Source organism: Phoxinus phoxinus, assembly GCF_949152265.1.
Source record: "Phoxinus phoxinus genome assembly, chromosome: 7".
Classification (NCBI taxonomy): Eukaryota; Metazoa; Chordata; class Actinopteri; order Cypriniformes; family Leuciscidae; genus Phoxinus; species Phoxinus phoxinus.
The window spans coordinates 4,379,725-4,393,513 of NC_136882.1; the positions used below are offsets into that span (position 1 = coordinate 4,379,725).

Sequence of the window (13,789 nt, forward strand, 5' to 3'; positions counted from 1 at the left end):
CCAACAACAAAGGATATTAAAGTCTAGGGTTTTATTGACCTCATTCATGTCACAACCATGAAGAGTTTTGTAACTATATTACCTGAAATTTACAGTATGTTTTTATACTAAATAAAACCAATTTTTTTTCACATAATCAATATTTCGTTCTTGATATTTAGCCTAATGTGACAATGATAATTTTATCTATTTTCATATGTATTTTACAAATTCCTTTTTATCTTTCAGTTAAGTGAATAAATTATAAGTGTACAATTTCAGCCTCTGCTATTGCTAGTTGTTCTGTTAATATTTCTGGTTTTATTCTATGTGAATATATCAGTAGGAGTGGATTGAAGCTCAATTGAAGCTCTGTAAATGTTGTGAGGATCATGAAAAAATTAAAATTATCTGATTGTTGATTGGATAATGTCACAGTCACCAGCTACCAGCCCAGTAACCCGTCAGCACTACATTTCCCAGCATCCCTCCTGATCCCCACCTGCACCCAGTCAGCCATCACCACACCTGATCATCACATGTACACTGATTCCCTGCACCTGCACTTCCTCATCAACAAACCCTATATGTACCTTCATCACCTTCACCTCTAGATAGATAGATAGATAGATAGATAGATAGATAGATAGATAGATAGACAGACAGATAGATAGATAGATAGATAGATAGATAGATAGATAGATAGATAGATAGATAGATAGATAGATAGATAGATAGATAGATAGATAGATAGATAGATAGATAGATAGATAGATAGATAGATAGATAGATAGATAGATAGATGGATGGATGGATGGATAGATAGATAGATAGATAGATAGATAGATAGATAGATGGATAGATAGATGGATAGATACTTTATTCATCCGCTAGGGAAATTCAAGTTTCCAGTAGCAACTAGTGGTGGGCAGATCGAGGCTTCGTGAAACAATGAAACAGCTGAACCAAATGGTCCATATTGTTTCGAGGCTTCGAATCAATCCGACACCCGTCTCAACGGTGACACCTAGTGGTCACTTGCAGGTGTTGATCTGAAACAACCTTGACGAGCCATTAATTTTTTTTTTTTATTATTATTGTACTTTTCTAATATGTGAATCTAGTAACCTATAGGCCCCTCACTGTGCATAATGTTATTTTGGTCATGCAAAATGAATATTAATAAAATAAATCAAGCCACAATGTCTCACTTTTTTAGATATTTTTATTAAAAAATATTAATTTCTCTGCTGTGGAAGGACTTAGCCTACTTCTTTTTTTACAGATAATTTCTCCAGCCTTTGAAAAAATCCTCTCACAAGGGACACTTGTTACTGGAATGCAAAGATATTTTTTAGCCATGACATACAAATGAGAAAAGATTACTGCTCTCTATTTCCAGTAAGTTAGTGGATCATGAGTTCTGGGTAAATACAATCGTTGATGTATTTTTTCACTTCCACTGTGGCATCTGTAGCATTGTGTATCATCTGGGTTTGATGGATACGAGTATCAAAAAGTTCCCATAAACTGTCCTATGTTTCTACTGGTGTTGATGTTGATGGGTCTGATGTTGACATTTCTATCCCTATCTTCTATCTATCTATCTATCTATCTATCTATCTATCTATCTATCTATCTATCTATCTATCTATCTATCTATCTATCTATCTATCTATCTATCTATCTATCTATCTATCTATCTATTAATCTAGCTGTCTATATATATTTATATCTATGTATCTATTAATGTGTCACTATATGTATACTCTGTGTCTCTAGGTCAATGTGTTGTGTAAATTTAAATGTAAGCCTAAATATAACTAAACAAATCGCACTATAAATGTCACTATATCACCAAAAATCCGCTATCTCAAAATCAAACTCCTCTCACAAAAACCCACGAGGTCAATATGCGTTGCTTTCACTTTTATACAGATGTGCGATCGTGTGGTCTGTTTCCGACCGTGTCAATCAAACGCTGATTCGGCGGATCACACCTGATGAAACACTTAGTGAAACACTTCGAGGCTTCGTTTGGCCATAGTCACGTGACATGGGTGTTTTGAATCACGCTTCGGATCAGTGTTTCGAAACATCTGCGCTTCGGGATCTCGCAAAGCTTCGGAACGACTGTTTCGCGTCAGCCATCCCTAGTAGCAACAAACAAAACAAGACTAGACAAGCTGCCCAATATACAAAAAAAAAAAAATTAATAAATTAAGCCCTGCTCACAGGGATGAATTTAAAAGCTGTATCGTCTGAGGGACAAACAAGTTCCTCTGTCTGTCTGTGGAACAGGACAGAGGGAGCATCCTGTCGCTGAAGGTGCTCTTCTGTCTGACGATGGTCTTGTGCAGTGGGTGATGGACATTGTCCAAGATGGAAAAAAAACTTGCTAAGGGTCCTCCTCTCTGCCACAGATGTTGTGGAGCCAAGTTTCACACCCACCACAGAACCAGCCTTCTTCACCAGCTTATCCAGCTTATTTCTTCAGCATCCAGAGTTGGTGCATATGCACTTATCAAGGTTGCATAGCGACCCTTCGCAAGGGGAATGCACCTCTCACTGATTCCCACAGGAGACTCTGGAATGTTCTGGAGCAGTCTGCTTTTAATGGCAAAACCTACTCTATGTAGTCGGCGGATATCTTCTGAAAGGCCCTTCCAGAAGAAGGTGTATCCTTGCCCGACTTCTATTAGCGAGTCCTCTCCTGCGAGCAGGGTCTCACTCAAAGCTGTGATGCCAATGTTGTATTTGTTAAGCTCGCTCGCAACCAGGGCAGTGCCCCTGCGGGGTCTGTCAGTTCCATTCTGCACATCAAGAATTGGATTGTAGGGAACAGGCAGTGTTTGGGTCACCTTTTCTAGACCCTCCCCCCGGCAGGGGGTGAACAGTGCGGACCGGGCTGCTCAGTCGCACAAGAAGCTGCCGAAGGTGAACGTTGTTCCAACCCGTCCACACAACGACCATCACGCTTGTGCCGCCTCTGTGCAGGGCTCAGGCTAGAGGCTGCCAGTCTGATCCAAGACCTGCCTCTGTCACATTTACCCTGTCGCCGAAGGGTAGCATGCGCAGAGAGTGGATTTAATGTGAAGAGAGAGGTGCGCAGACCCTATCTCCACAGCTTCACTCCAGAATCCAGTTTCCAGTGGCAAGAGATAAACTCTAGACAACCAGATGGACGGTGGAGTTGCATGGGGCTGCCAGGTCTCGGTCTGTTGAGCCTGCCTCTCGCGTGTCCCCAAAGCGGCCTTGTCTTGAGGAGACGAAATGCTCACGGAAGCCATTTTAAGGCCTTTCTGTAAGCAATCGTGCTCTCTCCACGAAATGCTCCCGTCATCCTTGTCCAGAGTCAACTCCCCTTGTCCAGGGTCCAGAGTAGACTCCCCTCTTCCAGCGTCCAGAGTCGTTAATTTTGTGAATTGGTAAGTTTTCTCAGGGCGCAAAGAAATATACAGCTGAGTATCATCAGCATAACAGTGAAAACTAATGCCATGCTTCCTAATGATGTCTCCCAACGGTAGCATGTACAGGGTGAACAGCAACGGTCCTAGTACTGAGCATTGTGGTACTCCATACTGAACTTGTGATCAATATGACATCTCTTCGTTTACTACTACAAACTGATAACAGTCAGATAAGTATGAATTGAACCATGCCAATTCAATTTCGCTAGGGTTGGGCATCGAGAACCGGTTCCAACTTGGAATCGGTTAAAAAATAACGATGCCATTGGAATTGTTTTGAAAATTTGTTTTCCAATTCCGATCATCGGCTCCACGCAAGTTTTGGTTTCCATAGTGGCCACCGGATTTCCGAAAGTGCTCGCCGCGCCCGCGTGTTCTGTTGCAGCCATGGAGCATGGTAAGCGGCGCTCAAAAGTGTGGCTTTATTTCACCTTAAAAAACCACAGTGTCCAGTGGCGTAACTTTGTTTTAAAAAGTGGTTGGGGGTTGGTAATAAAATGCTAAATAAAATATATGTACAATAACATTATGTCCAACAATCAATTTAAATAGTACATGGAGTTTAATTTGTCGTTTAATGAGATGTAATACATGTTGTCAGTGCCGAGAATTTTAGTATGAATAAACACATAAATCCGCGGCGCCTATTCAGCATGTACCTTAATGGTCCAGTTGTAGAACTTTCGTCAAGCGTGTCAGAGGCTCTGGGTTCTAAACCGCACTCGTATAGTTTTTTTTTTCTCATCAAAACCGATTGCTCATCAGTGGTTGTATATCAAGCAGGGACACGTTTGTGTGCATTACATTTTGTGATTTCACCGGAACGAATTGAGAGTCTCCGCAATGGATTGAAGCGTATGCGTCCGAGTGAAGACAGTGCAGTGTGCGCGAGCCACAAGAGAAAACACTGTATCCGCGCCACTGATCGCAGTGGCAACGAGCACTTTGATCACTTGATTTAAAAAACACATTTCAGCGCTAGATCGTCTCTTATTTTAGACTGATCTCATGAAATGGCGTATGTATGACACGCCAATTCGTATTCCATTCGGCATGCTATCAAGACGCATAATCGCTTTTTGGCGTGTTTTTCAATCACATCTGGGGATATGGTTCGTTTCGGCGTAGAAATGCATGCGGAATCACATCTGGGGATGATGGTTCGTTTCGCTCAGAACATTTAACAGATGTTGTGCTGAATTTTGACTCCCTGCCAAATTATTACCCCCCTCGTTGAAGTCAGTACCTGATTCTCTAATCCTAACCGCACTTCTAATCAGAGTCGACTCCCCTCGTCGAGTCCAGAGCCAGAGCCACTCCTAGCCAGCCTCCGAGGTGCCAACCCTCCCACCCCACTTTACCATTTTTGTGCAAGGACACGCTTTCCGGGAGGGGGAAGTACTGTCACATCCTCCGCCTGGATTCGTTTCTCGGTTTTCTTCTGCCATTACAGCCCGGTCTCACCCCAAAACGTCACATACTGACGCGTCTTGACCATTCGGCAACATACGACGAAAAAGGTACCCTTTAACGTCCATATGAGACGCAGACATAAGCGCACCAGCAGCGCCTTCTAGCGGTACCCTACCGCATACCTAAACCCAACCATTCCCGAATCGTCACATATTCAATTCAATTCAATTCAAGTTTATTTGTATAGCGCTTTTCACAATACACATTGTTTCAAAGCAGCTTTACAGAAAATGCATTTCAAAAATATACATACAAAAATACAGTTAGTTAATCATGAAATTTAGGGCATAACATATCGCCGGCGTTGGGTCGTCTCTTCACAGGCGTCGAGTCGTCTCATCACAGGCGTTGGGGCATCTGAAGTCTCCATGAGAGGCTGGATACTAACTGGAGCTGACAAACTCTATTTGAGTTATCTCGGGACAGGCGTCCCGAGATAACAACAAAAGAGGCAGATGGGAAATAATTAGCGTAGCTGCTGTTCTTAATATGAATGCATTTGATCTGATTGAACTGTAGTATAAAAGGTATGAGATGCATCATGTGAATGCTTGGCTAAAGAGATGCGTCTTTAATCTAGTTTTAAACTGGGAGAGCGAGTCTGAGCCTCGGACAGTATCAGGAAGGCTATTCCAGAGTTTAGGAGCTAGATGTGAAAACGCCCTCCCTCCTTTAGTGGACTTAGATATCCTAGGTACGACCAGAAGCCTCGAATTTAGCGATCTTAAAGAGCGCGATGGAATATATGGCGATAGAAGATCTCTTAAATACACAGGAGCTAAACCATTTAGGGCTTTATAGGTCAGTAACAATACTTTGTAATTGATACGGAACTTAATAGGTAACCAGTGTAGAGATGATAAAATTGGTGTTATATGATCATATTTTCTTGACCTAGTAAGAACTCTAGCAGCTGCATTTTGGACTAACTGTAGCTTGTTTACTGAGGATGCAGGACAACCAGCTAATAGAGCATTACAGTAATCTAGTCTCGAGGTCATGAATGCATGAACTAACTTTTCTGCATCAGAAACTGATAGCATATTACGTAGCTTAGCAATGTTTCTAAGGTGGAAAAAGGCTGTTCTTGTGACATTTGAAATATGATTTTCAAAAGACAAGTTGCGGTCTAGTATAACACCCAGGTCTTTTACTGTAGAGGATAAAGTAACAGGACGTCCATCTAGATTAAGGTTGTATTGTAAGAGGTTTTGTGGGCAGTTTTTTGGACCAATCAGTAATACCTCCGTTTTATCTGAGTTTAATAGAAGAAAATTACACGTCATCCAATATTTTATATCTTTAACACACTCTGTCATTTTAGATAATTTAGTGTTATCATCTGGTCTAGATGAAATATATAATTGAGTGTCATCAGCATAACAGTGGAAACTTATTCCATGTTTTCTTATAATATTACCAAGTGGCAGCATATAAATTGAAAATAGCAGGGGGCCTAATACAGATCCCTGCGGCACTCCATAATTTACTGACGTTATCTTTGATTTTTCCCCATTTAAATGGACAAAATGGTAACGGTCTGATAGGTACGATCTAAACCAGCTTAATGCCTGTCCCTGAACACCAGTGTAATTTTGAAGTCGATCTAAGAGTATTTTATGATCTATAGTGTCAAACGCAGCACTAAGATCGAGTAAAACTAGTATTGAGATACAGCCTTGGTCAGAAGCTAAAAGTAAATCATTTGTAATTTTAACCAGCGCAGTTTCTGTGCTATGATGTGGCCTGAATCCTGACTGAAACTTTTCATAGATATCGTTTTCTTGCAAGAAAGAGCACAATTGAGCGGACACAACTTTTTCTAGTATTTTAGACATAAATGGAAGATTTGAAATGGGTCTGTAATTTGCTAGGTTATTTGGATCTAATTGTGGTTTCTTAATAAGAGGTTTTATAACTGCCAGCTTGAATGTTTTTGGAACATGTCCTAAAGATAGAGACAAGTCAATAATATTGAGAAGAGGCTCTTCCACTACAGGTAACACTTCTTTCAGTAGTTTAGTGGGTATTGGATCTAATAAACATGTTGTTGGTTTAGATGCAGTGATAAGTTTATTCAGCTCTTCCTGTCCTATAGTTGTAAAGCGCTGTAGTTGTTCTTGAGGGGCGATAATTGAGGCTGAATCATAAGACGCTGTCAAAGATTGTACATTTACAATTGTGTTTCTGATGCTTTCTATTTTCTCAGAGAAGAAATTCATGAAATCATTACTATTAAAATGTAACGGAATATTTTGTTCAGGTGATGTCTGTTTATTTGTTAATCTAGCCACAGTGTTAAATAAAAACCTTGGATTGTTTTGGTTGTTTTCTATTAGTTTGCGGAGATGCTCAGACCTGGCTGCTTTTAGAGCCTTTTTATAACGTGACATACTGTCTTTCCACGCGATTCTAAAGACCTCTAGATTAGTTTGTTTCCATTTGCGCTCTAAGTTACGAGTTTCTCTCTTGATAACATGCGTAGCACTGTTGTACCATGGTGCTTTAGTTTTCTCTCTAACCTTTTTTAATCTAATTGGTGCAACAGTTTCTAATGTACTAGAGAAAATGGTGCTCATACTGCTAGTCATTTCCTCTAGTTCCTCTGTTTGTTTGGGTTCACTGAGGAGCGGAGATAGATCAGGTAAGCTATTCAAGAATCTATCTATAGTGGTTGGAAGGATTGTTCTGCTTAAACAATCCTTAAACAATCCTAAAGGGTACCTTTTTCGTCGTATGTTGCCGAATGGTCAAGACGCGTCAGTATGTGACGTTTTGGGGTGAGACTGTGTTACAGCCATTACAAGAACATTCACTACCCTTAAGCTAAGTCACTGTCTAATATTTCCTGCCATCATATCTTCACCTGGTATCTTCGACTCTCTATCACCTGGTTCCTGCTATCGTCCACTCTCTGCTTAAATAAACATCTGTTGATTCACTTACCTGTCTGTTTCCTTCTGTTGTCTTACAGATAATAGATGATGATAGCTGGAAGCTTATGTGCTTTAGGAGCAACCAAAATAATAAATTAGACTCACTTTGCCATTAATAACTGCCATCTGTGCTTCTCCTCATTTGAAAGGCTCCGGTCACCATTATTGTATCTCAATTCCAGGTCAAAATTACTGTTTTGTCCTAAAATAAAATAAAATGAGCTGAAAATAAGGGAATTCAGTAAATACAGTATGATGCACACAATTCACTTTTATTTGTCATCATGACCAGTATTCGAAAAGATACTGAAAGTCTTTACTGTGCTATAGGCAAAGTGTGTCATTTTCAAAGTTATTTGGCCATTTTTGTATGATCATCTGTTTGCATCTTTGATCTGGCAGGACCGGCTCTCTATGCCTTCAATGATGCAGCGTTCACAGAGGAAGACTGGGAGGGAATCCAGAGAGTTGGCAGAAGCATCAAGCAGGATGATCCCACAAAAGTCGGGAGATTTGGGATCGGCTTCAACTCCGTTTATCACATTACAGGTGAAATACACTACATTAACAGATTGGTTCTTATAACCTTTTGGGGTATTTTTCTAAGTGCCTGCTGATTAGAAATCCTACAATATCACTTGTTGATTTATGTAGCGTCAATGCTTGAAGTGGAAAAATTTTAGTTCCGGTACTCCTCCTCGATGGGTGTATGATTAAAATCATTGAAAATATTGTCATATTCATTCATATTAATTTAGAATATAGACAAACCTTATATTAGTATAATTGTCTAGATTGACAATATGTTTAAACTGCCCTAAATCATTAAATCATTCCTTTTCTTGTTTTCTATAAAATAAAATAAACATAACATGAATCTATCAATTTGCCACTTATATAATTCAAAGTGTAAGAAAAAATGATGTGGACGTCGAAGATCTCAAAAATGAAGTTTATTACAGCACAGCAGTGGCAAGGTACACGAAGCACCTTGGGTTCATCGGCATCAGAATGAACCCAGAACATCCAAATCTTAAACCGTTTATCCTGTTAGTTCACCCCTCTTCATGCAAATTAAGTTGCTCTTGTTGCAACAGCTGTGGTCTGTGTGTTAATAATGAAGTTGTGACACCCCATTGTCTGAGATGGTTCTCTGTGTCACACACCCAGTCCCATTCTACAATTGATGATGACCATTTGTAAAACATATTTTTCAACTAAACGAAGAGTGATCACATATGTAGCAGAGACCAACTCTAAACCATCACTTATGCAAAACCCTTGGTGTTACTAATATAAATAATTTTGTAACAAAAGTGTAAGAATATAACAACAACTCTTGCGGAGCATTTTTGCCTCCATGTCTTTCCTTATAGTCATTCTAGCTGTATTATAATCGGCTTCATCACGCAGTTTAAGCATGTGGACTCTCAAGGCGTATTTTGTTCGAAAAGTAACAGTTTGCATATAGTTAAAACAACAATTACGATATCGTAGCAGACAATAAATGTCACGCTTAGCTTTGTTTTCGGACAAAAATGCACAGTTATAAGCGCTTCTCGCTGTCCATCAGATAAACTGAAGTTAAAATGAGCGCGGAAGGTCCTGGCAGATCGCCAGGTCAGGTCCTCACAGACGTGTAAAAGCACGTGAATCAAAAAGAGGAATCGAAATTTAAATTTCATAAATATTATCCGAATCCTAACCTTGGGTAACGTTATCAGATTTCAGGACACATTGATCGATTTTCAATTCCCAACCCTATAAATAATGAATGCGCACAGACAACGTAACAAATTAACTAAATTCTGACCTTAAGAGGCTACATTATGCAATCTAGGTTTATAAAATCACATTTACTAATCAAGTATAAGCTATTAACATGAAGGAAATGCGCTTCTAACTTAGGCTATACAGCTAACAACAAAGCCTCGGGGAGTTCTTAAACTAACTGACATTTTGGTTTGCATAAAAAAATAAAGATTCATCACTAACCAGATATTTATGGCGAAAACTTTGCAGGCAGACAGCGACACGAGGCAAAGGCTCTCAAAGTTGCTCAGAAAACTGAAGTTCTTCATAAAATGGGAGTTTGTGGTTGTTTTTCACGGTCATTTCGTATTAATGTATTTAAATTTACAGAAGGCTAACATGTTCCAAACTACATTGAAACACAGAAATGTTGAGAATAAATGAAATACCTTGAATATGCGGTCAGCTATTCAACTAACATTGAAGTTATAAGCTAGAATCCATGTATGCATGAAAATATTAAGATTTATTACTCACCACATGAGTTCCAGGTCGGCAGAGAAGACACGATGCAGCTGACATTACAGAACACTATTTTTAAAAATGTGCTCTCATGCACCCCCCACTGATAGAAATTAAGAGTGTTATGGTCACCCAGTGCTTTATGTAAGAATAACGTTAGTTGGCTAGCAATTTTATCTGAAAAATGTTGTGTGGTGTTTTTCGCGGTCAATTTGCACTGCTGTATTTAGATTTACAGTAACTGATAATTTCCCAGAATGCATTGCAAATCTACAGTAACTAACTGTCAATTGTGTGCACAGTACAGAACAGTTGAAAATACTAAATACTGTGAAAACAAAAAAATCTACAGTAACATACTGTACTAAGGTTATACAGCAATAAACTGTTGATTAAAACAGTATAATACTGTGAAAACAACATAAATCGTTTACAGTGTGGGTAATCAGTACGAAGCTCTGAAGGAGCCTGAGAAGTTTCGAACCAGCGCCACCTTGTAGTAAAATCACATTTTCAAATGCTTATAACTCTGGGTGTGCTTGACCTATTTTCATCTCTTTAGATTCATGAATCCTTGCCGAGTCCAACGATACCAAATATGCTATTTTTTGCCTTATGGCTAGTACTGTCACGACACACACAAGGGAAAAGGTAAGATCCAATAGCAGTTTATTAATAGGGTAATCCGTACTCACAAAACAGTCCAGGCAAGGGTCAAAATCCAGTAAAGCAATCCAACAGACACAAGAAACAGGCAGAAACAGGAACGGAAGTGTGGGGACATTAAACAAGGACTCTGTGACAAACACTGAAACAGACAGGGTATATATACACACAGAACTAACAATGAAACAGGGAACAGCTGGGAACAATGATGACGGGGAACAGCTGAGTGCAGTGAACAGTGATTAGTGCAGACAAGGATTGTGGGGAATGCAGTTCATAATGTGACAGACACCGTGGGGGACGAGGACCTCTAGTGGATACCCGGGGATACACAAACCAGACACTGTGACATAACCCTCCTCCTACGGAGCGGCTACCAGACGCTCCAAGACATAACAAATAAAACAAGAGTACAGGCGGAAGGTGGAAAGGTGGAGGATCAGGGGGTGGGATGGAGGGCCAGGTCCGTGGAGGGGAACAGGAACAAGGGGGAACGGCTTAAGCGGCGGCCAGGGCAAAACAGACAGTCCATCGGGCGGCCAGGGCGAAGCAGACAGTCCATCGGGTGGCCAGGGCGGAGACGACCCCTCGGGCGGCCACAGCGGAGAAGACCCCTCGGGCGGCCACAGCGGAGAAGACCCCTCGGGCGGCCACGGCGGAGACGACCAGGGTGAAGACGACCACTCGGGCGGCCATGGCGGAGACGACCAGGGTGAAGACGACCACTCGGGCGGCCATGGCGGAGACGACCAGGGTGAAGACGACCACTCGGGCGGCCATGGCGGTGAAGACCAAGGAGGGACAGGGACAGACCCTGGCTCAGGAACAGTCACAGACACCACCGGCTCAGGAACTGGAACAGACGCCACCGGCTCAGGAACTGGAACAGACACCACCGGCTCAGGAACAGTCACAGACACCACCGGCTCAGGAACTGCAACAGACACCACCGGCTCAGGAACTGCAACAGACACCACCGGCTCAGGAACAGTCACAGACACCACCGGCTCAGGAACTGCAACAGACACCACCGGCTCAGGAACTGCAACAGACACCACCGGCTCAGGAACTGCAACAGACACCACCGGCTCAGGAACTGCAACAGACACCACCGGCTCAGGAACAGTCACAGACACCACCGGCTCAGGAACTGCAACAGACACCACCGGCTCAGGAACTGCAACAGACACCACCGGCTCAGGAACTGCAACAGACACGGGCACCGGCTCAGGAACAGCAGACACTGGCTCCGGCTCTGGAACAGCAGACACTGGCTCCGGCTCTGGAACAGCAGACACTGGCTCCGGCTCTGGAACAGCAGACACTGGCTCCGGCTCTGGAACAGCAGACACTGGCTCCGGCTCTGGAACAGCAGACACTGGCTCCGGCTCTGGAACAGCAGACACTGGCTCCGGCTCTGGAACAGCAGACACTGGCTCCGGCTCTGGAACAGCAGACACTGGCTCCGGCTCTGGAACAGCAGACACTGGCTCCGGCTCTGGAACAGCAGACACTGGCTCCGGCTCTGGAACAGCAGACGTGAAGTGGACAGTCTCTGGAATGGCAGACAGCCTGTGCCTCCTCCACGCATGCAGTACCGCCACCGCATAACAAAGGAAGACCGCTCTCTTGGCCGTGGCAGGACTGATGGTGGGCTGTTCGGGGACGGCCTCCAGGACGACAGCGGGCTGTTCCGGCACGGCAGGCGTGACGCGAAGCTCAGGCTCGGCAGGCGTGACGTGAGAAGTTTCTGGCTGGGCGGAACTCATGTGCTTCCTCTGTGCGTGCAGTACAACCACCACATAAAAAAAGAAGACAGCCCTCCTTGCCGTGGCAGGACTAATGGTGTACAGCCCCGGGGCGACCTCCGGGACGACAGCGGGCTGTTCGGGGACGGCCTCCGGGACGACAGCGGGCTGCTCGGAGGGGACGGCCTCCGGGACGACAGCGGGCTGCTCGGAGGGAACGGCCTCCGGGACGACAGCGGGCTGCTCGGAGGGGACGGCCTCCGGGACGACAGCGGGCTGCTCGGAGGGGACGGCCTCCGGGTCTTTGGGGAGGCTGAAGGTCTTCCTCCTCCGCCGTTTCTGACGAAAATGTGCCGGTTCCGGACTGGACGGGCACCACGGCGAACAGAGCTCTGGGCTGGGCGAAATCAGCGGAGGGTGGAACTCTGGGCTGGATCTCACCAACCCAGGGCCGAAGGGGGGCCAAGGTGGAGGGTGGTGTTGGCCTTGTTCTCGACCACCTCCTCCTCCTCTGTGACCTCCCCGGGTCCCACGAAAAATAACCAGACGGGTCCCCTTAAAACAATCCCTCCTCTCCCGCTCGATGGCTGGGGAAGAGAAGCTGGAACTCATACTGCTGGATCTAGGCTTGACGGAGTCCTTCTGTCACGATCCACACCCAGAAACACAGGAGAAGATCCAAATGCAGTAAATGTGTCTTTATTTGAGGGAAATCCGTTACTCACAAAACAGTCCAGGCAAGGGTCAAAATCCAGTAAAGCAATCCAACAGACACAAGAAACAGGCAGAAACAGGAACGGAAGTGTGGGGACATTAAACAAGGACTCTGTGACAAACACTGAAACAGACAGGGTATATATACACACAGAACTAACAATGAAACAGGGAACAGCTGGGAACAATGATGACGGGGAACAGCTGAGTGCAGTGAACAGTGATTAGTGCAGACAAGGATTGTGGGGAATGCAGTTCATAATGTGACAGACACCGTGGGGGACGAGGACCTCTAGTGGATACCCGGGGATACACAAACCAGACACTGTGACAAGTACAACATTGTGATTTAGCACTTAAACATTTGCGAATATCTTCGAAACCGCCAGTCCGATCGAGACAAAACCACCGTAGGAAATTTGGAAACAGGTCGCTGGCTATACGCTAATGCCCAAATGTCAAAATATTGATAGTAAGTGGCAAAAAAACTAATCAAAGTCAGGTGTGGGTCATTTTTCGGTAACACTTT

At 43.4% G+C, this 13,789-nt stretch overlaps 1 protein-coding gene across 1 annotated transcript in view; it reads left to right on the forward strand.

The window, feature by feature from the left end:
- LOC307001927 (sacsin-like) overlaps window positions 1–13,789 on the forward strand; it is a gene marked incomplete at its 5' end in the record, with an annotated part of 39,202 nt that overhangs the window by 1,804 nt on the left and 23,609 nt on the right. Inside the window, one exon of the mRNA XM_079619007.1 lies at window positions 8,261–8,407. Within this exon, the coding sequence (XP_079475133.1) occupies window positions 8,261–8,407 (147 nt within the window). The remainder of the gene's footprint in view (window positions 1–8,260; window positions 8,408–13,789) is intronic.